Here is a 26,175-nt window from a genome sequence, read left to right as displayed (position 1 = left end):
TATTTTTATATGCTAATTGTCAAATGCTAATTGTCAAAAATGTAATGACTGGTTCAAAATGCTCTTTTTCCATATACGTAATTCCAGGATGACCCATTTTCTGCCTTGGATATTCACCTGAGTGATCATCTGATGCAAGAAGGTATCCTGAAGTTCCTTAAAGATGACAAAAGGACACTTGTGTTAGTGACCCATAAATTGCAGTACCTGCCACACGCTGACTGGGTAAGGCATGTGTGTGTGCTTGCGTGTGTGTGTGTGTGCTTGCGTGCGTGTGTGTGTGTGTGTGTGTGTGTGTATATATATATATATATATATGTGTGTGTGTGTGTGTGTGTGTGTGTGTATATATATATATATATATATATACACTTACCACTGCAGAATAGCCTTACACTAGGGCTGACCCCCTGGACGTTTTGGCCTATATTTCCCATTAACTCTAGCCAGCATGAGAAATAGAGTTGTAGATGGAGTTGTAGATGGAATGATAGTTGTAGATGGAATGATGGAGTTGTAGGCCAAAACATCTGGAGACTTACAAGTTGTCCACCCCTGCTTTACAGGATCAGACCAAAGAAGGTCCATCTAGGGCGCAATCCTATCAGGAGAGGCGGCCGCCTCTGAATACAGAGGCGACCACCTATCCAATGCAGTGCAGGAGAAGCACAGAGGAGATCGTCCCCTCCGCACTTCAGCCACCCTGCATTCGTGGCTAGACAGCCAATTTCGGCTGTCTAGCCATGGGAAGTCGGAGCAGGAGGGGCGGATGCTGGACAACACATAGGAAGCATCAGAAAGGCGCTCCCTCCCACCCCACCCCCCAGGAACACCCCATTTTCACCGCTCCACGCTCCTCTTCCGAGCACAGAGCCTATGAGGCAGAGCAGGATGGGGTGGAGGTTGGTTCTCAGGGAACCGACCTATCCTATGGCCGTCTAGCTGCTGACTAGCAGCCATACCATTGCGTCCCTAATCTAGTATTCTGACACCAGCACTGACCACCTAGAAACACATGCAAAGCTCACAATGATAGGGGTAGACACCTCCTGTTTAGGTGTTTGTCCCTATCATCTAGTAATCAGATGTTCATGTGATCTTTATGTCCATGCGTTCAGATGTTCCTGTTTTCAGTCAGATCCATCATTATTGAGTAATCAGCTTCCCATGTTCAAAAGCAGTACATTTTTCCCTCTCATTCTTAGTACCTAATGATAGACTTGCCCTGTCCAAACTGGCTGACTCCTCTTTCAAAGGCATCTAAGGTAGTGGCTTTCACTGCAACTTGTGCCAATGAATTTTGCATGTAAATGCATTGCATGACACTTTGTTTTGTCTTCAGCCTAGACCAGTCCACTTCCCTGAATGCCTCTGAGTGTTTTGAAAAGGACAAAGTAATTCCTCTCAGCTGATTCATTCTACCACAGTCATAATTTTTCTCTATCATGTTCCTCTCTGGCTGTTTCTTTTTAATGTTATGAATTGCCCATCACTTGCATATTTGTCCATTCACATGAGTGTATACTCACCTGACGTTGGATGAAAATCCTCATGGAAGACCATGCAGACACATTCATGAAAAGAGATGTCTGCGTAGAGATTGGGTGACAATTCAAGGCAGGGGTGCTTGAGCGTGTGAGAGCCCCTGCTTGAATTGTTTCAAGCAGGATGAAGGTGGGCCCAGTGCACCTTGAGCAGGCAGGGCCCCCCGCTCCCACCCCATTGTCTCCATTGATTCCCTGTTGATTTGCACAGAGGGCTGCAGCCAGGAAAACAGCTGCTAGGGGGCAAAAGCCCACTCCTCTCGTGGGACTCTCTTACCCCAAGGGTTCCCTGAGGTGGGTGAACCTTTGTCCCCATCAACAGTTTTCCAAGCTGCAGCTCTTCTATGCAAATCAACAGAGGCATATCTCTGTTGGCTTGTATGGTGGGAAACTGGGCAACCATGATTTTCTGCTAGCATTCTCTTTGAATACTTGCAAAAGCCTTTGAGGTTTTGCAAGGACTTGAAGGGAAGGCTCATGAACACGCAAGTGTGTTTTGAGGTGAAAAGGGGATATTCACCCACCCCAATGTCTGCATTTTCAATTTTTCTTTCCCACAGAAACCCTCCATGAGTACTGTCCTCTGACAGTACCGCTCTGTAAGTGGTTAACTACACATAGTAGGGCAGATTCATAACTAATGAACTGACCTCAAATTTCAGGGTGGTTAGCTGGGTTGCAAGTCAAATGCAGAAACAAGATGGGAGCAAACATTTCACCTCAACAATCAGATAAATATAGATTGGTTCCCTTTATGATGCCCCTTTGTCATGGATGATACCACACAGCTGTGGTAATGTGAAATGCAGAAGCCACAGATCAGGGGTAAGCAACCTGGAACCCTGAGGATGTCTTGGAGTACAACTCCCATAAGCCCCAGCCAGCGTGGCCAATGGTCAGGGATTATGAGAGTATTAGTCCAAAACATCTGGAAAGCACTAAGTTGCCTACCCCTACTCCTATTTATGATGCTCCGAATTCATCCTTCAGTTAAAGGTTTCAAAGTCAGAAAGAGTCACTTCTGTGTTGTCCAGATAATTGGAAGAGAAAGCAACTGGTTAGGAAGACCATCCACTGAACAAAAATGATGTTGGCTTCAGGGCAAGTTACCTCAGGGTTATTACAGGGCTCTACTGTGCTGATTTAGCACATCCGGCCTCTGCAGACTGCACGAAACTCATACACAGACCATGCTAATCTCCTGGTAGTCTGGAATCCTAGAACAATTGTGGGGTCAGCAAGGTCAGCACTGATAGTACCATCCAGATGAGGAAAGGGCATGTAATATACCACACAGCTTATTTTTTTAGCTACTGCTTCCTGCATTTCTAATGTTGTGCTAAACCTCTCAATGGAGATAACGGGAAACCCGTCAATCAACGCAATGACACATGTTTGTCAAATTTCCAAAGCAGCGAGTAACTTTGCGTTGTTTGTTATAGAATAGCTTCCTTAATTCTCCTTGTCCTTAGATCATTGCCATGAAGGATGGGACTGTACTTAGAGAAGGGACACTGAAAGACATCCAAATGAAAGATGTTGAGCTATATGAACACTGGAAAACTCTGATGAATCGCCAAGACCAGGAATTAGAAAAGGTAACTGCAAACAAGAAAAGGAAAGCCATTGGTCCATATTTTGTGCATTGTACTAATAGTTGGGACTGTCTTCTTTCAAGGAGAGTTGGGCTATGATCTTGTTTGCCTGTTGAACCATGAGATGCATGCTTGCTTCACAAATGATGACTAGGGATGTCTGTTGCTGTGGAATCTGGCCCTTTTTGGTCTTGACAGACTCCCAGTGAGCACCCAGCTCAGCTCGCTGTGTGGGCTGAGCTGTTGGGCTTTTCCTGAAATCTGGGAACTTTTTCTATTAAAAAAAAGTAAATAGAAATGTTTGTAAATTGTGGGGCATGATTCGTGTGATTTACGCAAATTTTGATGGCAATTTGCATAATTTACGCAAATTGCAGTTGAAATTTGCACAAATTGTAGAAATTACAGCTTAAATTTGCGTAAATCACACAAATTGCGCCTCACAATTTGTGCACACTTTTGTTTATGTAAATTTTAAAAACCCAGAAAAATCCGCGAGCTGGTCCAAGCCGATGCAGATCGAATCAGGCCAGCTTGTGGGGAAATGAGCTGAAGTCCAGGGGGCTGAGCTCATGAAAGCTGTGTGATCTCTATCCCCCAGACAGATTCTTCCATCATCCTTAATTATGACATTTCTACCCAGAGCTTCCATGTAGGAAATCTCTCATGTGTCTCCTAAGTGGACATGTTCTGTCCAGACTTGGTCACCTCATTTCAGGAAGGATGCATGCAAATTAGAGTTTACAGATATCCAATCAAATGAATGCTAGCAGTCCAGTTGCAAACTGGGTGGTAGTCAGAGCAGGACAACTAAACACAGGCTTGTTGGAATACTCAGTATTTCTTTGCTGCCTTTGTTGGGGATCAGCATCCCTCAACCCCTGTCTCCCTCTGTTCTCTTCTGTTTTGATCCTCTCTCACTATTTGTTCCTTTTATGTAAGGACCTAAGAGTGTAGAACCAGAGACTGGAGCAGAAAAACCCAGTCACTTTACTCTCTGTGGCATTATGGCCCCTTGCCAGAGGAAGGCATCACGCTCATCCTCTACCGCACTTCAGTGCCGCCGCCACAAATTCCCAGAAGGTCTTATTGCAGTTATCAGCTCAGTGGGGAACAGGTACTTGCTCAGCTCAGTGGGCTAGTAGGGTTACACCTGGCCCTACTAACTGACATAGCTTAGCCTGAGCTACCCGTTGCTCAGGCATAGCCTGAGCTGCACTCACTGCACTTGCTGCCTGCTTGCCTCTAGACCACCAGCCCGATGTTTTCTTTCAGACTGTTTCTTCTTCCCATCTCTCTGCTCGCAATCATGAGAGATTTTACTATTTCCCCTTCTTTCACCATATCCTAAGAGTCATTACTACCTTCCCTGATCCATCCCCCTGTGATTTCTCCCCACTCCTCCATTTTGATAGCAATGGCCATGTTCAGGTGATCAAATCCTGGCTTAATCCCCATTGCATGAGTGAGCAAATGAGCCAGGAAGCCACAATTAACCATAACTTCCCATTATGTCCAAACCAGGAACTATACCTCATAGTTTCCGAACAGGCCAGGATTCGGAAGCCAACTTGTATCAAGGCTTCATATCATGGCTTGTTTGCTAGCCGTTAACCATAGTTTTCTGATTCTGACAAAATGATAAGCGATGGTTAAATGTAGTTTCCTGGTTTGTCTCCCTGCTCATGTGAAGGGAGAAGCAAAGCTTGTGTAAGCCAAGATTTGATCACCCAGACCACTGTGTTCTGAACAGTTAACTGTATGAGGTCAGACACAAGGTGCTACCACCATTTCATCAGCCAAATCCTCTCTTGTTCTAAGTAGTCCTTGCACCAAAAGTTTCAAATTTAAAATCTTGATGGCAGGATTTGGAAGCTGACCAAACCACTCTGGAAAGGAAGACTCTCCGAAGAGCTATGTACCCAAGAGAATCTAAAGCACAGCTGGAGGATGAGGATGAAGGTAATGATAAACATTGTCTGCATTTTCTTTTCCTTGCTTAAAATTTAAATAAATCATAGTCATTATTTCTACATTTGCATATATAGGTATTAATCAGCACATGCAAATTGTATCCAGATTTGTGTCCGACAGGCCTGAGCCAAGAATCTTTTAAGAGCCTAACAATGCCCCTGGGTGAGCAGCTTCATGTTATGCTAAAAACACCAGCCAAATAGAGAAGTGTGGCAGGCTTCTAAAAAGATGTTTAGGCTTGGGTGCATCTTCAGGTGGAGCTCCGTGTCTGTGGAGCAGACATTGAGTACACCTCAGTATATATGTCTTCTCCATGCAAATTTGGTGCATTAGGTCTACCTAGGAGGAATGTGAAGGATGACCAAAGAGATTGTGGTGAGACAAAATGGAGGAAGCAGCAGTCTGCTATGGTGACCATGTTATGTGTTACTGTTCTGTGGTTCCTTGAAGTTCATTGGGGAAGCTGGTAGCATCTGATGGCAATCAGATTAAGGCAGGAAGAAAATTGGATCTGGGATAGCTTCAAGTTGGTCCTGCTGGCTGGATCTCTCCCCTAGTAAAACAGTATAGGAGGATGTTGTCTCAGCAGGGAGCTAAAACTGAATGAAGCCTTATGTAGGCTGACAAGACAAGACCTGTAACGTGGTCAGCTCCACCCATCCTGGAGGAGCCGACTTCAATTGTTAGAGGGCACTTGCCTGGTTCTGTAGCCTGAGACTTCTGCGCCACTAGGGAGATGGAGGTTCTACTAAGGACTCATCCTCTGAGCCAGAGGACAATAACAGAGCTGTGTCCCCTGGCCAGGAGGACCCTGAATAGGGCCCTGGCTATCCTACCACCAGGAAAGCAGCCTGTGCCTCATCCCCATCAGAATTCTCTGTAGCATACTGGAAGGTCTGAGGGTTGGGGGGTCATGACCATTCCCAAGTGATGATGAGTAATTAGCCACCTTTCTCTCACACATAGACCCAAGATAGATCATTGTTCAAGGGAATTCTCAAGCAAGCCAATGACATCATGAAAATTACAATGTGGGAAGGATCAGTGGTTGATCTCTGTGGATTTGATTTACCATACATGTAATGATGGTGGCTGAATGTGTGAACTGATGCAGTTAACTGGAAGGAAGTAGTAGGAAATGACTCTCTGTGATGTTATATCTGTGGTAATCCATTCACACATAGAAGCCATCACTGGATGCTTCAGTCTTCAAGTGATGAATACACATGTTTGAAACGGTCCTTAGATTCTCATCTTATCTGTGTCTATCCAAAAACAGCCAGATACAAGAGTAAATCCTTCCCACGTTATGGCTGTTACTTGCAACTAAGATATGTAGGACAGATTAACCAACTGTTACATATTTGACCTCTCAGAGGAAGAAGAGGAGGAGGAGGAAGAGGACAATATGTCAACAGTAATGCGTCTCAGGACGAAGATGCCATGGAAAACCTGCTGGCTATATCTCACCTCGGGAGGGTTCCTCTTACTCTTCCTGATGATCTTCTCTAAACTCTTGAAGCACTCGGTCATTGTTGCAATTGATTATTGGCTGGCTCAGTGGACGTCAGAGAATGAAAGTCAGCGCTTGTGTCCCACAGACCAGGCTACCGGGAAGGTAGGCCAAAGTGTAACAGCTAAAGCAGTTAAAAGGAAATAAACAACCAAGAATAAAACTACTTAGAAGAGAGAACAGCAGTTGAAAATGAATCAAGCTCCAAAGGAACAGCTATAGGACAAATCAAAAGATCCAAATGCCCACTATACACATGTAGATTTTCTAATGCCTGCAGGAAGACATTTCAAAGCTTAGAAACAATTGCTGCCAGTGAACAATGTCTGTTAGGCCCATACAGGAGGAGGTGGTCCTTATGTTATGTGAGCCCCAGCTGTGTAGGGTTTTAAAGGTTCCAGGCAATGGGGCAAATGGAGCTCCCCCTGCTCATCAGCAGCATCAGCCTAATTCTTGCATGGTTTTTAAGGTTGAGCTGCTAAAAATTACCTACGGAAAACATTCAACTGAAATTTGGAGGTGGGGCGCTGGTGGAGCGAAAACGGCTTCTCAAAACTGAGGATGATTACAAGGAGAGGGAAACTTCCCGTTAATGGTGGGGCAGCAGCAGGATTTTTCTTGGTTTTAATTTTTGCCACCACCAGAGGCAGCAGCAGCAGCAGCAGCGACGATGACAGAACTCCTCTTGCTGCATTATTCATTCCCCACCTGCATTTACCCTGCAGCATCATTAAACTATGGAATTCACTTTCACAAGATGTAGTAATGGCCACAGACTTGGAGGGCTTTAAATGGGAATTAGACAAATTCATGGAGAAGAAGGATCTTAATGGCTACTAGTCATGATGACTATATCAGAGGCAGGATCACAGGTAGTGTGGCTATGTGCACCAGTTCCTGGGGACCACAACTGGGAGGGTGCTATTGCACTCTTGTCCCACTTGTGGGTTTCCCACAGGCATCTGTGTGAACATAGTGCTGGAGCAGATAGGGCTTTGGTCTGATCCAGCATAGCTCTTCTTAAGTTCTTATAATTTGGGCTGAAGAGGGGAATGGCAGCTGCCACAAAGAATTAGCCACCGTTTCCCTCCATAATGTCCTAGAACAGGAGTGGGCAACACTCAGCCCATGGATGGCATGTGGCCCTGATGCCCTCTGCTGTGATGCTGATGTGACCCAAATAAATAAATACACACACACACACACACACACAAAATGATGCCCTGTAGTGGCTATGGAGCATTAAAAGGGACATATTTAGCTTGCCAAATGATGCTCAGTAGGCACTAAAAGGGTCAAATTTAGCTTGATAGCAACCTAAGTTTAGCCCAGTTTGCCATTTTTTTTAAAATTATCCCCCTCCCCCCACCCGTGCAGCATGTTGTGGGGAGGGTCCCTGGGGCAAAAGTGGCCACCAGATCTCCCACAGTTGCCCACCCCTGCCCTAGAACAATGCTGAGTCTGGGGCAATGTGGTAGAAAAAAAATGGCAGCCAGACAGAAGCCAGCAGGAAAAGCTCTATTGCTGTTTCTGACCTGGTTCACATGACATGGAAAGCCAGCACAGGTTCATTCACCCACAGGGGCTCCATGCCGCATGCTGGCTGCCATTTTGCATATGCAAGCTATGGTGGGGGTGCACCACAGCTTTTCGTGTTGTGCAAACCCTGCAAGTGTGGGTTGTTGACATGGTTAAGAAACTACTCACAATCCACGGGCTGTTTTAGGGTTGTGGCTGGTTTGTTAACCATGCCAACAACCCAACCTCACCGTGTTCACACAACAGGGTAAGTCACGGTGTGTCCCAGTATGGCTTGCATATGCAAAATGGCAGCCTATGCATGTCACAGAGCCCTGTGGGTGGATTAACCCACAGTGCCTTGTTGTGATGTGTGAACAGGCCCGTTGCTGCTGTCACAGGTGGGGGCAAACATTAAAGTTAAAAGAGATAGAGAAACCATCACTGCCCCATCACCATTGGTATGCCCTCCCCCTATGAACCTTTGAAAGATTCTCCCTCCCCCTCAAATTGGCAAAATTAATGAGTTGCAAATTTGGGTAGCAAAGTAGGGTAGCAAATTTTGCTCCACCCTTTCAGTGGCATAGGAATTAGTGATGGGCAAATTCTCCTCAGTTTGGTTTGGAGAGGCATCCCCAATTTTGAGTATCTTTGTACAACTATTGGGGGACATATGCTGTGATTTGCATCGAATGCTGAAACATCTGGGACAGAAGGGTTTTTTTCCCCTCTCATTATAAACCAAAGAAGTCAAGAAAACATTGGCTACAGGGACATTCTTCATTATCTCTAATAGAAGCCTTTGTCTATGCTATTGGGAAGCTTCCCGGAGCTTGGTCAGACAAGCTCAGAAGCTGTACCACAAGGAGCCATTCACTTACTCCCAAGTAAATGGGCATGGGATTGCAGCCTCAATAAAGAGATGCACTCGGGATCACAACTGGTGTGTTAAACCTGCTTTGTGCTCTGAGTTATTCCACTGTTTGGCAACAGTCCTTCCAAACTAATTTCAGCACTAAAATTATAATTCAATTTTGTATCATCAGTACTCCCACAGGCACACACAGATCAAAAAACTTCTCCCTGCCCGACTCCCCAAAGTACTATAAAAACATCAAGTTAATTTAAATAGGAAGTGCACAGAGTACTAAAACAGAAGTCTTTTGGAACTATGTCCCACCAGCTGGTCTGCACATGGTAGACATAAACATGTCTTTGGGGGTGTTTCATAATCAAAAGAAAATGTGATTACTTCCCAGGCTTCGAAAACTTGCAACGTGGCAGTGTTCACCATCCTTAGTGGCGCAGGCATTGTCCTTTGCCTCGTCACGTCTTTGACGGTTGAATGGATGGGCCTCGCGGCAGCTAAGAACCTTCACCATGATCTCCTCAACAAGATCATCCTTGGACCAATCAGGTACAGTAATAATGAAACGAGTTGCTTCACAAATGTGCCTTTCGCATCCACAAGGAACCCCTAGGGCTGCCTGACCAACAGAGGTTCAAGGCATGAGATGCAGGGGCTACAGCCCGGGAGCAAACAGGGTGGTGCCCAGGAGCCATTAGTTAGGACCTGATGAGGTAGGGTGGGGCCTTCTGGTGCCAGGTGTGGGCAGTGGACTGCGCCAGGCAAGTTAGACGAGAAGCCTGGCTGTGCTTAATGGACATGGCTGAGTGCTGAGGGGAGAGAGAATGATATTGTAAGCTCCCAAGCCAAGCACAAAGTAGGGATGTGTGAATCAGCAAAACTTGAGCTCGCCAAAGTTCTCCGATTTCCATCTCAAAGCCCGTTACTCCTCAGGTTCATATCAGATTGAGAGTTTTGTTTTTTTCTTTTCGCACAAAAATCCGTGCATATTTTTCGAAATGTATGCATCAATTCTGCATATCTTTGAAACGTATGCATTCTTCTCCCATTGATTAAAGCATATCTGTGCACATTTTCCAAACGTATGCATTTTTTCATGCACATTTTTCAAATGTACGCTGGCTGTTGAATGCTTTTTGGGGCCTGCAATTATGTTGCAAGCTCAGAAATGTACAGACTTCAACCGCAGATTGCATCCAAGACCATATTCAGTCCAGAAGGTGCAAAATGGTAAATCCTGATCAAAATGAACTGAAACAAATTTCTCATACATCCCTAGCACAAAGTGGTCCACCCATTTGATTCTGGCTCCACACCCAAATATTTAATCCCTTTCCTTGGAGGTGATGAAAAGAAGGCTAAAGCCCTGATGTTCCAGGCCAAATCTTGAGATTTGGCAACCCAAAAGGCAGCTGCAGGTTTAGTATTGTGTGACTTTTGACAAAATGAATACAAGAAGAGCTCAGCTGGAGGAGGAGACAAATGGTCCATTCTGGTCTATCATCCAGTGTTTCCCAGATGCTCCTGAGAAGCCTACCAGTAAGGCATGAAGGCAACAGCCGTCCCCTGTGGTTGCCCCTTAGCAACTGGTAATGCAGAGGTATATTGCCTCTGGTCCTGGAGGTTCCCTTTAGCTGGCATGGCTGATAGGTCGGTCTTCCACAAATGTGCCTATACCCCTAAACTAGTGGTCAACAACGCATCCTGTGGCAGCAAATTCCATAGGTTAACAATGTGATATGTGAAGAAGTGCTCAGCCCCACATGTGTCTTTTGGATGCTCCGAATCTGAATGCTCTCCCATATTTTGCTGAACTTGTAATGTCTCAGGGCCAGCGCAAAATCCTCTCCACTGCATGATCTTCAGCTCTTCTGCACGTTGTGTTATGGTATATGAAAACCTGTGTACATTGCAAAAGTCTGCCATGAATTCTTTAAAAGGAAGACAGTTGTAGGGGCTTTTCCACCCCTCCATTAGTTCATTGGTAGGTGTTACATGAGGAAGGGGGAGGAGGGGCATGGCTGATGCAGTGTCAGGGCCTACCGGGCTAGAGGTCACACTACTTGGGGCAGAGTATCTGAAGGACCGCCACTTCCCATATGTTCCTGTAATCATCATCTGAGGCCCTGCTCCGAGTGCCCCCACATACCGAGATTCAGCAGGTGACTATTTATGAGCAGGCCTTTTCTGCAGTGGCCCCCAAATTGTGGAACACCCTCCCTAGAGAGGATTGCCTGATGCCTACTTTGTTAACTTTCCAGCATCAGGCAAAGTCCTTTTTATCCTCCCAGGTCATTAAAAATTTCAGCTGCTCCTGGTCTTACTTTTAATTATATCTTCGAAGTTGTCTTTTAGAAGTGTCCTCTTCCATATTTTAGCTGCTTTGATATTTATCTCTCATTTAAAAATTACTTAATTTTTTTAAAAAATTATTGTTTTGATGTTCTATTTGTTACGGATTTTATTATTGGTTTTATTGTGTTGTTTATATGATGTATGTCGCCCTGAGAGCTTCGGCTGTAGGGTGACTCATTCACTGATGATGATAATAATGGCAGATAATCTGGGTTGAGATGCCCGTGATCCAAGTTTCAGAAGAGATGAGGCTGTTTAGCAGCTTCTCCCAGGGATGAACTGCTCTGACTGAGGAACCACACAGGGGGCAGCAATTATATAGAGCCAGCCAGGGGCCCTATTGTCTGCTCAAGTTACCCAGCCTGGCTGGTAACTTGGCGCTGCAGCACAGTGAAGGTCTGGCCACTAACTCCATCAGCTTCAGAGTTGTCCGGATGGTATAGGGCAGGGCAAGGCCCTACCATGAGACGAGCAAAGGGCTGGATGCGCCTGATCTCGTCTGAGCTCAGCTTGGTAGCTAAGCAGGGTCAGCCCTGATTAGTGCTTGGGTGGGAGACCGCCTGGGAATCAGGCTTTCTGCACAGAGCAGGGGGTTGGGCTCGATGGTCTTGTAGGCCCCTTCCAACCCTATGATTCTATGAGGCACAGTGAGACAGCTGCCTCAGGCAGCAGATTTAAAAGGGCAGCAAATAGTTAGCTCTTCGGTTTGTTAAGATTGTATTTTTTACTGCTAGAGATGGGGAAAGGCGGTTGTGGGATTTTCTGCCTCATGTGCCCAAATAACGTGCCTGGCTTTGCGTCCCATGCACCTTGACCTTTGCAGCTCCGCCTCAGACAGCAAAATGTATTGGGCCAGCACTGGGGCAGGGGTGTTGAAACTCAGGCCCAGGGGCCAAATCTGACCCACCTGGAGTCCCAATCCAGGCTTCCAGGTTCCCCAGATAGCCACACCCCTTTCCCCCAATCACTGATCATTTGGTAGGTTCCTGGCTTTTGCACGGTTCCCCACCCCACCCCCGCCACCCATTCTAAACTGTTAAAATGTCCCTTCTGCAGCTCAGTTACTGTCAGTAAGAGTTTACGCTGACATATGCTGGTATTTTTTCGTATTTTGACCCCACCCCCTTTTGCCTTCCACCCCACCCACCTCTGGAATGCGGCCCCTGAGAATTTCTCCAAAATTCGCTTCAACCCTTGGGCTGAAAGTGATTCAACTCTGGTATAGGTAATAAGGTGCCTGGGCCGTGCCCAGAGTCCTCACGTTGAGTCCTGTAAACCTGGTGCCCTACGTAGATATAGTTCAGGATGCAGAAGAATAGCAGCATTCTTTTCCAAAAAGCCTTCTACTTTATCCCTCCATCCAACAGATTCTTTGACACAACACCCTTGGGGCTGATTCTCAACCGATTTTCTGCCGATACAAATATTATTGATCAGGTAAGCTCGTTGTTTTGATACAGCCTTTTTCAGTGATCCTATATACGGTGTCATTTTGGAGTGTGTTTGCCAATTATTCAGATAGGATCCCCATAAATAAAATGCTTTATTACAATTATAAAGCAATGTGAATTTTAAGATATTATATGAATGCTAGTCGTCATGATACAGATGATTGTGCAGGACTAACATTTAAATCATATCCACTCTAGATCAAATGTAATGTCCCTTAAGTCAGCCAGTCAACATGGAGTTGGTTCATATTCACATGGGTGCAGATGCCCCCCTCCAAAAAAACATTTTAGGAGTCCTCCTGCCATTTTGAACTCCCCTTGCCACCACCAAACCTAATAGCTCATATCTTTAATTCTGGTTACCTAGTTTTCACTAGCATTTACACAGACACAAAATGCAATGTTGGTTGTTGTTCAGTCGTGTCCGACTCTTCATGACCCCATGGACCATAGCACGCCAGGCCTTCCTGTCCTGCGCTCTCTCCCAGATCGTGCTCTGCTCAAGTTCATATTCATTGCATCGGTGATGCTATCTAGCCATCTCATCCTCTGCCGTCCCCTTCTTCTTTTGCCTTCAGTCTTTCCCAGCATCAGGGTCTTTTCCAGAGAGTTTTCTCTTCGCATTAGGTGGCCAAAATATTGGAGCTTCAGCTTCAGTATCTGTCCTTCCAATGAGCACTCAGGCTTGATTTCCTTTAGGATTGACTGATTTGACCTCCTTGCAGTCCAGGGGACTCATAAGAGTCTTCTCCAGCACCACAGTTCGAAAGCATCAATCAGTCAATATGCAATGTACTTTCCATTTATTCAAAATACTTTCAGTATGTTACTGAAACAAACTAAAAATATATTATATACACATATATTACAATCTAAGTAATAAAAGAAATGATGATTTCTTATATCAGTAAATATGGTTCAATGCATCTTGATGCAACTTATAGAGTCATTTTGTTGTTTAACAATCAGATATTTTTTCCTTCCAATGTCTGTCTGTCTGTCTGTCTGTCTGTCTATCTATCTATCTATCTATCTATCTATCTATCTATCTATCTATCTATCTATCTATGGAATTGCTCCTTTAACCCTGTCTGCACCCCTGTGTATTCAAAATGACTTGCACTTCAGACTTAAGGATGTGCATTATTCACAGAAAATAAGTCTGTGTTTAATTTTTCATCACATCTGACTGGTCTCTTTTTCATGTGTCCTGAACAGGCCTGGATTATTTGGTTTTAATAAATCTTGTGCATGTCTTGATGCACAAGATGCACTGATTTCTAGGACCAGTATATGAAAACTGCACTTACTGAAAAGGGTAATATTCACCCCCCAAAGTGCTGGTTTTATCCTTTAAAGTGGCCCAGGAGTGGACCTCTGTGTCTAAATCTCCAAAATGTGTCTGGGCCCAACAAACATGGGGCCCAGCCCCAGAGTAATTCTGTGCCAATAAAGACGTTGGCAGGGGTTGAAGCTGCTTAACTCCGCTCTTCTCTACTGACTGTCCCCACGGCTGTCTGGTAAGCTTCTACGATAGGCTGGCCACTTGGAGAATTGCCAAAAAAGAGAACATGCATCACCACAAAACAGGACATCTATTTGCATAAAATTTACATATGCTACTTGATAGGTATAGATGCAAATTTAGAAATAATTATTAAAATTTAAATAGAAATACAGTTTATCTCACTACACTGTGGATGACTATGACCAAGTGACCTGTGTGCCTTGATCAGTCTGCTGTCCATATGCTGTTGATGGGCCACTACAAGGCCCAGCTCTTCCTTCTGAAGATTCTTTATCTTTATACTGGACTTGGACTTCAAATAGAGGATGTCTTCAAAATAGAAGACAGTCCCCTGGCAGCCCTTCAAATAAGCGGACTGTCCTCTGTAAAAGAGGACACCTGATGGCCCTATCAGGAAATAATAGAGATGAAGCCCTAGACCAGCCTTCTCCAATCTGGTGTGCTCCAGATGTGTTGGGCTGCAACTCCCATCTTTCCTATCCAGCATGGCCAATGGCCATGGTGGGGGAAGGCTGCCCTAGACCTTTACAATGAGGGGCCAACAAATCAGTTGCGATAGGGGGTGTTGCTCTCAGTTACTATTTTCTTGCTACTGAATTGGCCAAACTTGCTGTTTTGTCACCATGCTTGCTTTATTTGTTTGTTGTTTTAGCTATAGTTTTATATTCTTTTACGGAATCTGCCTTGAGCCTGGGGAAGGAGTATAGACATATTCTAAATAACTACATGAAATTATCACCAGCTGTCATCTGGCATGGCTGGAATACCCAAGCTATGGACGGTGTCTAAGCACAGCTAAGCTGTTAGGTAATGTTGCCAAGGTTAAATACACATTAAGAGGGTGGTGTTGAAAATGGAAATTCACACACACAAACTGAGGACAGCTTTAGTTTCCAAGCCTTTTGAGGTCCCTTCTGAAGACAATTGATGTAGCAGTCTTGCTGAAGCTAAGCAGCTCTGCGTCTGGTTAGTGTTGGATGGGAGACCATGTAGGACTACCATGGTTTTGTTGTCTGCTGCCTTGAGAGTTTCTCCTGAAAAGAGACATAGAAATGTTCAAAATAGATAAGTGTAGTGCCTTGAGTTCCATGATGGGAGGAAGGCAGGGTTACAAATGTAATAAACAAAGTAGTAAATAAGGAATGTTTAGCTATAAGGATCAGAACACTGGCTTGGTATAACCTAGGGAGGTTTGCCTGGCGCCTACGTTGCTCTCTTTCCAGTGCCAGGTGCAAATCTTTTTATTCTCTCAGTATTTCAGCTTCCTAATCTTTTAGCTCTGGTGTTTTAAATCTGTATTTTAAATCTCTGCATTGCTGCTAGTTTTATCCAGGTTGTACTGTTATATTGTGTTTTTAAGCTTTTATATTTTATATTGTTTTATGCTGCACTCTGTGGTTTTAATTTTTGTGAAGCACCCTGAGAGCTTCGGCTTTTGGGTGGTATAGAAATGAAATGAATAAATAAATACATAAATACATAAAATAAAAATTAATTTATTAATTATCTTTGGTGCAGCACATTCCACCAACCCTGGAGTCCCTCTCACGATCCACCTTACTCTGCCTGTCCGCCATTGGGATGATTTCATACGCCACTCCGGTGTTTCTGGTTGCTCTCGTGCCCCTTGGGATAGCCTTTTATTTCATCCAGAAATACTTCCGAGTTGCATCCAAGTAGGTTTCTTTTTTTAAAAAAAATGTGCCAAATGTCTTCCTGGGCCATGTCTATCAATGTATCCCATTCTCATTTTGATGTTAGCCATCAGCAATTTGTCTGTTTAGGGCAGGGGGCTGCACCTCTGTCAGCCCAAGAACTGAATTCCATTTTGGAGAAGCTCTCAGGGGCCACATGCCAGAGGTGGACAGGGCCAAAAGCAAAGAGGGCCACAAGACAAAAAAAATAAATAAATCTGCATATTGAAGCTTAAAGCTTTTACCTTCAATAACTAAGGCTTAGGAGAGGGATTTTAACCTTTTAGAAAAAAATGTACAAAAGCCAGGAAACCACCAAATGATCGATGGTCAGAGGAAAGGGGGTGGGGCCAGAAGAAGGGGCATGGCCATTTGGGGAACCCTGGAGGGCTGGATTAGGACGGTAGGAGGACTGGACCTGAGGCTCTACACACCTGGTTTAGGGAAAGCAAATTGTAAATGAATGAGGTTAAAATCAGTGCTTTGTTTTCTGTCTGCCTAATTTTTTTGCCCCTTGTACGCCTTCCTTCTTCCCCTCTATGGCAGAGACCTTCAGGAGCTTGATGACAGCACCCAGCTACCTCTCCTCTGTCATTTTTCGGAGACGGCGGAAGGCCTCACCACCATCCGAGCATTCAGGTGTGTAAATGAGGACTTCCCTTTAAATCCGTGTTAGATGCGGGCTAAAGATTGCCACTCTGGCAACCGTACTCAGTTCAATTGTGATGTGAGCCATTTTCAGTCCAGACTTCCAGGTTGCGGCCTTGCAGGCAAAGATAATCTGTAGGCAGCATAAAGAGAAGCAAAAGAGCAAAAGTCTCTGCTTCTTACTATGCTGTCTATGTTTGCCACAGCTTTCCTCCTGAGGAGCAAGCGTCTTTTAATTTCATGGCTACAGTCAGCGTCTGCGGTGATCTTAGAGCCCAAGAAAGTAAAATCTGTCACTGCTTCCATTTTCTTCCCCTTCGATATGCCAGGAAGTGATGGGGCCAGATGCCATGATCTTCGTTTTTTGAATGTTGAGTTTCAAACCAGCTTTTGCACTCTCCACTTTCACCCTCAACAAGAGGTTCTTTTTAGATCCTCTTCGCTTTCTGCCATTAGGGTGGTATCATCTGCGTATCTGAGGTTGTTGATCATTCTCCCGGCAATCTTAATTCCGACCTGTGATTCATCCAACCTGGCGTTTCTCATGATGTACTCTGCATATAAATTAAATAAGCAGGGCGACAATATACAGCCTTGTCGTACTCCTTTCCCAATTTTGAACCAGTCGGTTGTTCCATGTCTGGTTCTTACTGTTGCTTCTTGACCCTCGTACAGGTTTCTCAGGAGACAGGTAAGGTGGTCTGGTACTCCCATGTCTTTAAGAATTTGCCACAGTTTGTTGTGATCCACACAATCAAAGGCTTTAGCAAAGTCAATGAAGCAGAAATAGATGTTTTTCTGGAATTCTCTTGCTTTCTCCATGATCCAGCGAATGTTGGCGATTTGATCACTAGTTCCTCTGCCTTTTCGAAACCCAGCTTGTACTTCCGGTAGTTCTCCGCATACTGCTGAAACCTAGCTTGTAGGATTTTGAGCATCACCTTGCTGGCATGTGAAATGAGCGCAATTGTACGGTAGTTTGAACACTCTTTGGCATTGCCCTTCTTTGGAATTGGAATGTAAACTGACCTTTTCCAGTCTTGTGGCCACTGTTGAGTGTTCCAAATGTTGAGTGTTCCAAATGTTGAGTGTTCCAAATGCATATTGAGTGCAGCACTTTAACAGCATCATCTTTTAGGATCTTAAATAGCTCAGCTGGAAGACTGTCATCTCCGCTAGCTTAATAATGCTTCCTAAGGCCCACTTGACTTCACTCTCTAGGATGTCCGGCTCAGGTTCTGTGACTGCACTATCATGGCTATCAGGGACATTCAGATCTTTCCTGGATAGTTCTTCTGTGTATTCTTTCCACCTCTTCTTAATCTCACCTGCTTCTGTTAGGTCCCTGCCTTCTTTGTCCTTTATCATGCCCGTCTTTGCACAAAACGTTCCCTTGAGATCTCCGATGTTCTTGAAAAGATCTCTAGTCTTTCCCATTCTATTGTTTTCCTCGATTTCTTTGCATTGTTCATTTAAGAAGGCCTTCTTGTCTCTCCTTGCTATTCTCTGGAACCCTGCATTCAGTTGGATATATCTTCCCCTTTCTCCCTTGCTTTTTGCTTCCCTTCTTTCCTCAGCTACTTGTAAAGCCTCATCAGACAGCCGCTTTGCTTTCTTGCATTTCTTTTTCTTTGGGATGGATTTCGTTGCTGCCCCCTGAACAATGTTACGGACCTCCATCCATAGTTCCTCAGGCACTCTGTCTATCAGGTCTAATCCCTGAAATCTATTACTCACCTCCACTGTATATTCATAAGGGATGTGATTTAGGTCATACCTGAATGGTTTAGTGGTTTTCCCTACGTTCTTAAGCCGAAATTTTGCAAGAAGCAGCTCATGATCTGAGCCACAGTCAGCTCCAGGTCTTGTTTTTACTGACTGTATAGAGCTTCTCCATCTTTGGCTGCAAAGTACATAATCTGATTTCGATATTGACCATCTGGTGATGTCCATGTGTAGAGTCGCCTCTTGTGCTGTTGGAAAAGAGTGTTTGCTATGATCAGTGTGTTCTCTTGGCAAAACTCTATTAGCCTTTGTCCTGCTTCATTTTGTACACCAAGGCCATGCTGGTTATCCTGGTGATTTCTGGACTTCCTACTTTAGCATTCCAATCCCCTATGATGAAGAGGACATCTTTTTTTGGTGTTAGTTCTAGAAGGTGTTGTAGGTCTTCATAGAACCGATCAACCTCAGCTTCTTTGGCCTCAGTGGTTGGGGCATAGACTTGAATTACTGTGATGTTGAATGGTTTGCCTTGGATTCGTACTGAGATCATTCTGTCATTTTTGAGATTGTACCCCAGTACTGCTTTTCCCACCCTTTTCTTGACTATGAGTGCTACTCCATTTCTTCTAAGGGATTCTTGCCCACAATAGTAGATACGATGGTCACCTGAATTAAATTCACCCATGCCTGTCCATTTTAGTTTGCTGATTCCCAAGATGTCGATGTTCAGTCTTGCCATCTCATGTTTGACCACCTCCAGCTTACGTTGATTCATTGATCTTACTTTCCAGGTTCCTAAACAATATTGTTCTTTACAGCATCGGACTTTCTTTTCACCACCAGACACATCCACAGCTGAGTGTCCTTTCGGCTTTGGCCCAGCCGCTTCACTCTTTCTGGCGCAACTTGGAAATTCCCTCTGCTCTTCCCCAGTAGTATATTGGACAACTTCCGACCTGAGGGGCTCATCTTCCGGCGTCATCTCTTTTAGCCTTGTGATGCGTTCCATGGGGTTTTCTTGGCAAGAATACTGGAGTGGGTTGCCATTTCCTTCTCCAGTGGACCACATTTTGTCAGAACTCTCCACCATGACCTGTCCGTCTTGGGTGGCCCTGCACGGCATAGCTTATGGCTGCACTGAGTTACGCAAGCCCCTTCTCCACAACAAGGCAGTGATCCATGAAGGGGTTTTACCCCCCTAAAAATTGTGCATCCCACCTCTGAAAATAGCATAAATCCCCCCTCCCCCCATTTTGCAGTCTGTGAATAGGGCTGTGAAATTGGGTGGATGGGGGTGAAATTGGCCCAGCTTCATCTCTTTCAAAAATGGTTTGCCATGTGGCATATTGGGGTGGGGGTGGGGTTCCAGAAATACAAGGTTAAAGCCTCTTTGGATGTACAGAGCTAGTTGTGAAATTCCTTGGATCCTGGCCAATATTATTAGATGGCTTGCACAGGCTTGAACTGCAAATTTCTAAAATATTATACATCTCTATTCTGTCTCTCCTTTTAATTTCCCTTAGTACCCACCAACTTCCTTCAGCTTTATCTACCTTTTCCTGCTTCTGCAGCAGCTAACAACATTTTCTTCCTTCTCAGAGCTTTGTTAGAAACTAAAGTTTACTGGATTCAGCCTGGTAGTTGTTTCCCTTTGTTCTGAGTTCATTATGTACCCATCAAGGAGTAATGAACTCCCTTGATTAGTTAACCTCAAAGGAGCACAGCCCAATTAGAATGGGATTTGTGTGACCTTTTTGTTCGTCATCTGAACAGGATAAAACCCCCAAGAATATCCAGAAGAATTGCTGGATGGGGATGAAAAGATGCATATTGAGTGTGTCAGAGTTTCCACAGTGGAGGGGGGAAGTGAAAAAGAAGCACAGCTGCCAAAGAGAAACAATCCAGGGCTGGAAGCAGTCAATAGTTCTGTGCAAAGCATTATCATCACGCTCACATAGTAACATGTAAAAATCTTTTTGCCTGCATGGTACATAGAAGCATGTCACTGACAGTGTGTGCTGTGTTGCACGTACACCTATCTGCATATCAGGGAATTGGAGCAGCATCATGTGAAGAGAAAGACATAGCAACTCAGGCATATTAATCTCATGGACGAAGTCAACCCAAAGCTGAGACACATCAAATCAACCCAGTGAGTTCGTAGGTGACTCTCTGAGGTAGAATTTGAAACTTCTCACCTCCAGGTCTGTCCAACGCTGTAGCCCATGCTGTGAAAATGTGTGCAGTGTATGCTTCATATCATATGATTTTTAGATTTGGGGTATTTGGGCTGAGAATCCTGTTTGTCTCTCCTCCTGGTGCAATTACAGGGCAAGGGGGTGGCCATGTGCCCACCCACTAGGGAAAGGGGATGAGAGGCAAGTCATTGGGAGATCAATCAGTCAGAGACAAGAAGCAGCCATGTATCTGACATCTATGTCCGGCCTCTATAGTACAAGGCTCAGTAGTCTGGCACCCACTCAATTTGTAATTGTTGCCTAATTTGGATTAACTAATTTGGACACTTGGTGCTCAGTAAGACATTTCCCCCCCCTTCACTTGGACCCATATTGGCATGAGGTCCAAGGTTGTTTGTTTTTGCTCACTCCACTCTGCATTATTGAGCATCCCCCACACACACAGGCATTTGGGGTGTTGGGCTAAGGTTCGGTTGATTTGGCCAGTTACCTAATAGGTCACAACAACTGAAAAAAGTCAGTGCAAGTAAAAAGGGAAGCATTGTCTGAAGAGTGTAGAGGCCTTCCCTAAACCCGCCTCTCAGGGCTAGTTAGCTCAGAGGGGCAGGGACTGGAACCCTTTGGGGCCTGATCACTTTGCCTACATAATTTTTTTGTGGCGGCCACTATGTATTTTGTTTGTTTGTTCCTTTTTTTTTAATAACCAATAATTCCATGGAATGATGTAATCTTTAGGGCATTGCATTTGGGGGAAACTAAGGTGCTAAGTTCAGCCACAGTCTCCAGGAGGCCATCATATAGCGCTTTGCTGAGGGCCCCTCAACCCTGGAGCTGTTTCTGTTTATCCTCATGACATCTCTGGGAGGTAGGGAATCACTGTAATTCCCATTTTAGAGATGGTGTGAACAGGCACAAAGAGTATGACCTGTGTCCAAGGTCATTGCAGTTAAGCTGAAATTTGACCCCAGGGCTCCTACAGCCAACACTTATAGGCCCCTTCCAACCCTACTATTCTATGATATCATTGGTATGAGTTCCACCTGCTCCAAACTGGAAGGGTCGTTGTTTGGGCTTTGCTTTTTGTAAAGCTATTTCTGATGGTAAAATGGCTCCCTAGTTCGCAAAAAGCAAAACAAAACAAAATTAAATCCAACAAAACCACAAGCACTCTATTCCTGCAATGTATAATAAACCGGTAAATAGTTACTAATCTCTTTCTTGTTGTTCAGTCGTTAAGTCGTGTCTGACTCTTCGCAACCCCATGGACCATAGCACACCAGGCCTTCCTGTCCTCCGCTCTCTCCCGGAGTGTGCTCAACAGCTCAAGTCCATATTCATTGCATCGGTGATGCTATCTAGCCATCTCATCCTCTGCCGTCCCCTTCTCCTTTTGCCTTCAGTCTTTCCCAGCATCAGGGTCTTTTCCAGGCACTCTTCGCATTAGGTGGCCAAAATATTTGAGCTTCAGCTTCAGTATCTGTCCTTCCAATGAGCACTCCGGGTTGATTTCCTTTAGGATTGACTGATTTGACCTCCTTGCAGTCCAGGGGACTCGTAAGAGTCTTCTCCAGCACCACAGTTCGAAAGCATCCATTCTTCGGCACTCAGCCTTCCTTACAGTCCAGCTCTCACAGCCATACGTTACTACTGGAAAAACCATAGCTTTGATTAGACGGACCTTTGTCGGCAAGGTGATGTCTCTGCTTCTTACTATGCTCTCTAGGTTTGCCATAGCAATCTCTTTCTACCAGTGCACAAACCAAACCAAACCACAAGTGCTGTATTCTTGCAATGTATAATAAATCAGCAAATAGTTGGTCATTTTTCTACCAATGCAGAAGCACAACAGTGCTGACATTTATACAATGTGGTCGGCCTTCTGCCAGTATTTACAGTTTTCTAAACAATGGTGTAGCAGAAGCCCTGCAGTCCAAGCTGCAGCAAGACGGTGAGGTTTTTTGTTTTTTTTTCCTAACTGAAAAATGTATGCATCATGATGAAATTTCTCTGAGATGGTTTTCAGGAGGGAGGGAGATTTGGTAGTTATGTAAAAGCCTGGCTGCAGTTGTACGAAGGTCAGCCAGCTAGTAGAACAAAGAAAATAATTAAAAGTGTGCTGCTGATCTGACAGCACAACTTATGAAATGTTGGGGTGAAACATGGAGCCCCTACTCCTCCCATGCTCTGGGGCAATAACATTTTGTGATTATCCTGTGTCAGATCGCCACTGCATTGGGCAGGATAAGAACAGGGAAGGGTGTGTCGATGGGGTGGTGAGCCAAGGCTGGGTTCTTCTCTGTGAAGGCACGGCATCACTATAATTCCCATTTTACAGGCACAAAGAGTATGACCTGTGTCCAAGGTCATTGTGGTTCAGCTGAAATTTGACCCCAGGGCTCCTACAGCCAACACTTATAGCCTTCCAACCCTACTGTTCTATGATATCATTGATATGAGTTCTATCTGCTCCAAACCGGAAGGGTCGCTGTTTGGGCTTTCCTTTTGGTAAAGCTATTTTGCTGATGGTAAAATGGCTCCCTAGTTCGCAAAAAGCAAAACAAAATTAAATCAAATGAAACCACAAGCACTGTATTCCTGCAATGTATAATAAACCGGTAAATAGTTACTGATCTCTTTCTACCAGTGCAATAACATTTTGTGATCATCCTGCGTCAGACAGTCACTGCACTGGGCAGGATAGGAACAGGGGAGGGTGTGTCGATGTGGCGGTGCGCCAAGGCTGGGTTCTTCTCTACCTGTAGAGTGGCAACAACAATGAGCATGACATTTTGGAATGTTATATTAGTAATACCCACCAGGAGGGTCATATAGGGCAATCAGATGCAATATGTAATGGAGTAGTCCCTATTGCAGGGGCTGAGGAGCCTGTGGCCCTCCAGATGTACTACAGGTCCCATCATCCCCTGACAATTAGCCATGCTAGCTGTGGCTAAGGGGACTTGTAGTCTAACAACCTCTAGAGGGCCACATGTTTCCCAGCCCTGCTTTATTGCATGTCTTCAGACCCATAGAGCTCTGGTTGGCTCTGCCTGCAGAGATTAGGTGGATGGCAAATGAGAGCAAGGCCTCTCCTCCTGTGATCATAGAATAGTAGGGTTGGAAGGGGCCTACAAGACCATTGAGTCCAACCCCCTGCTCAATGCAGGAATCCAAGTCAAAGCATCCCCAACAGATGGCTGTCTAGCCTCATCTCGAATGCCTCCAGTGTGGGAGAGCCCACCACCTCCCCAGGTCACTGGTTCCATTGTTGTATTGCTCTAACAGTCAGGAAGTTTTTCCTGATGTTCAGCCGGAATCTGGCTTCCTGTAACTGGAGCCCATTATTCCATGTCCTGCATTCTGGGATGATCGAGAAGAGATCCTGGCCTTCCTCTCTTCCTCAAGATGTCACCTTGCATCTGGAACACCCTTCCCAAAGAGGTCCATCCGGTGCCTATTGTATTTAGTTCTGTCTTATTCTTCCAGACTTCTACTTGACCATTGTTTTTTAAACTGCTGCTGATTTTTGTGTGGTTTTGATTAATAAAAGTAGTACTTAAGAAGAGAATTGCTGGATTGGACCAAAGGGCCATCTAGTCCAATATCCTGTTTCCAGCAGTGGCCAGCCAGATGCTTCTGGGAATCCCCCATATTTGTCATAGTTATAGAGAAGAGAGCTTTTTTTCAGGTTCAGGTTGTCATGCAGGGGTGAAAAAGCCAAACCTATGAAAACATGTATTTTTCTATGCAACTATTGAAAAATATAGGACCTCAGCCCTATATAATTCTCCTTTCTTCCTTGTCTTTAAAAGAAACCCACAGAAAGAGACAAAAGGGAGGGAGAGAGAAAGGAAATAATGAAGGCTTGCTGATGTGGCCCACCTTAGGGCAGCACACAACTCTCGAGGTGAAGACCAATGCAATAAGAGATGGGGCTCTTGTACCTTATATCTGAGTAAACATGGAAAAGGCTGCACAGCCTGAATTCTGAACTTATTTTCTAGGAAATGCCCCACTGTAGACCAGTTGCTGGAGAACGTGGGCAGGAGGGTGCTGTTGCACTCGTGTTCGGCTTGTGGGTTCCTGGTCGACAGCTGGTTGGCCACTGTGTGAACAGAATGTTGGACTACATGGACCCTTGGTCTGATCCAGCATGGTCTTCTTATGTTCTTAATGCCACAATCCTTTTTCCTCTCCCTTTGCAGACAGCACACTCCAGGATACTAGGCTTCAGGCTAGCACTACTTTATTAGTTAACAACTAGCTTCCTTACAAATGCAGATTCTAGGAAACTCTCAGACTGCAATGAAAACAGCTAATCCACACATTTACGAATATCAACAGAGGAGCTGAAGTGGAAGTTAGAGAAGCTGCCAGCAGTCTCAGCAAGAGCTTCCCAGCCAGACTAGCTTTGCAGGGATGCCCCTCCCTTAAGCTGGCTCCCTCCTATGTAGGCTTTCACGTGTCGCCAACCTGGTGGAGCATTTGAGCGCCACCTCTAACTTTTCCCACTTCACTCTGTGACAGACCCTAGCATCCCTCAAGTCACGCCCCTCACTCTCCTCCTCCCCCGAACCCTGAGTTCTCATGGTAGAGGAAGGGGGAAGCCATTCAGGCTGGGCCATCTGTATGTCAAGGTCCTGGGAAGAAAGTCTCGCCATATCTGGGCTCACTAGGGAGGGAGCACCCCCCCCCCCCGTTCTGGCTGTTCCCATTCTGAATCTGAGCTGCTAGACATCTCCACATGCTCAGATTCATTCCTGACATTTATGTTCTTATGAACTGAGTGAGAGAAACCACTTTGATTTGGGGTGGGAGAAGGCAGTGGAGGAAGGGATGGAGAGGAGGCCAGAGTAACAAAATAGCTGGAACATGCTGGGAGTAGGGGTGGACGAAAGTCACTTACCTTTTCTCGCAGCTTGTTCGCGGTGGGGGGGAGCGCTTCGCTGCTCCCCCCGCGAAGTTCAGGCCAGGGGGGGAGGCTTCCCACCTCGCCCGGCCGAAATTCAGGCCGGGGAGGAGGCTTCCCGCCTCACCCGGCCGCGAACACGAAAGTAAAAAAAAAAAACAACAACATCCCCTGATAGGCTACGTGACGATTCATGTAGCCTATCACGGCTAGATCTGGAAAGTCAGCCGTGATAGGCTACGTGAATCGTCACGTAGCCTATCATGGGTGACTGTAAAAAAAAAAAAAAGCGCGTACGCGAATGGCGGCCCCCATAGGGAGCCACCATTCGCGTTCCTTATTTAGTTGCTGTAGTCTACGTAAATGTTTACGTAGACTACGGCGAAAATAAGGGCAACGCAAATAGCGTTGCCCTTATTTTCGACGTAGTCTACGTAAACATTGACGTAGACTACAGCGACCAAATAAGGAAGGGGAATGGCGGCTCCCTATGGGGGCCGCCATTATCCGTACACACTTTTTTTTTTTTTTTTTAAGTCACCCGTGATAGGCTACGTGACGATTCACGTAGCCTATCACGGCTGACTTTGCAAATCTAGCCGTGATAGGCTACGTGAATCGTCACATAGCCTATCAGGGGACGGGTTTTTTTTCT

At 45.2% G+C, this 26,175-nt stretch overlaps 1 protein-coding gene across 2 annotated transcripts in view; it reads left to right on the top strand.

Moving 5' to 3' along the window:
- ABCC9 (ATP binding cassette subfamily C member 9) overlaps positions 1-26,175 on the top strand; it is a 141,704-nt gene that overhangs the window by 87,701 nt on the left and 27,828 nt on the right. For both annotated transcript variants that reach the window (XM_084811694.1, XM_084811695.1), the window contains 8 exons: positions 88-225; positions 3,017-3,142; positions 5,005-5,101; positions 6,490-6,731; positions 9,404-9,561; positions 12,735-12,804; positions 15,865-16,022; positions 16,587-16,679. In XM_084811694.1, the coding sequence (XP_084667820.1) occupies positions 88-225; positions 3,017-3,142; positions 5,005-5,101; positions 6,490-6,731; positions 9,404-9,561; positions 12,735-12,804; positions 15,865-16,022; positions 16,587-16,679 (1,082 nt within the window). The remainder of the gene's footprint in view (positions 1-87; positions 226-3,016; positions 3,143-5,004; positions 5,102-6,489; positions 6,732-9,403; positions 9,562-12,734; positions 12,805-15,864; positions 16,023-16,586; positions 16,680-26,175) is intronic.

Source organism: Heloderma suspectum, chromosome 7 (assembly GCF_057233095.1).
Source record: "Heloderma suspectum isolate Gila_16-S chromosome 7, 16-S_ref, whole genome shotgun sequence".
NCBI lineage: Eukaryota > Metazoa > Chordata > Lepidosauria > Squamata > Helodermatidae > Heloderma > Heloderma suspectum.
This window is presented reverse-complemented; position numbering and strand designations above follow the sequence as displayed.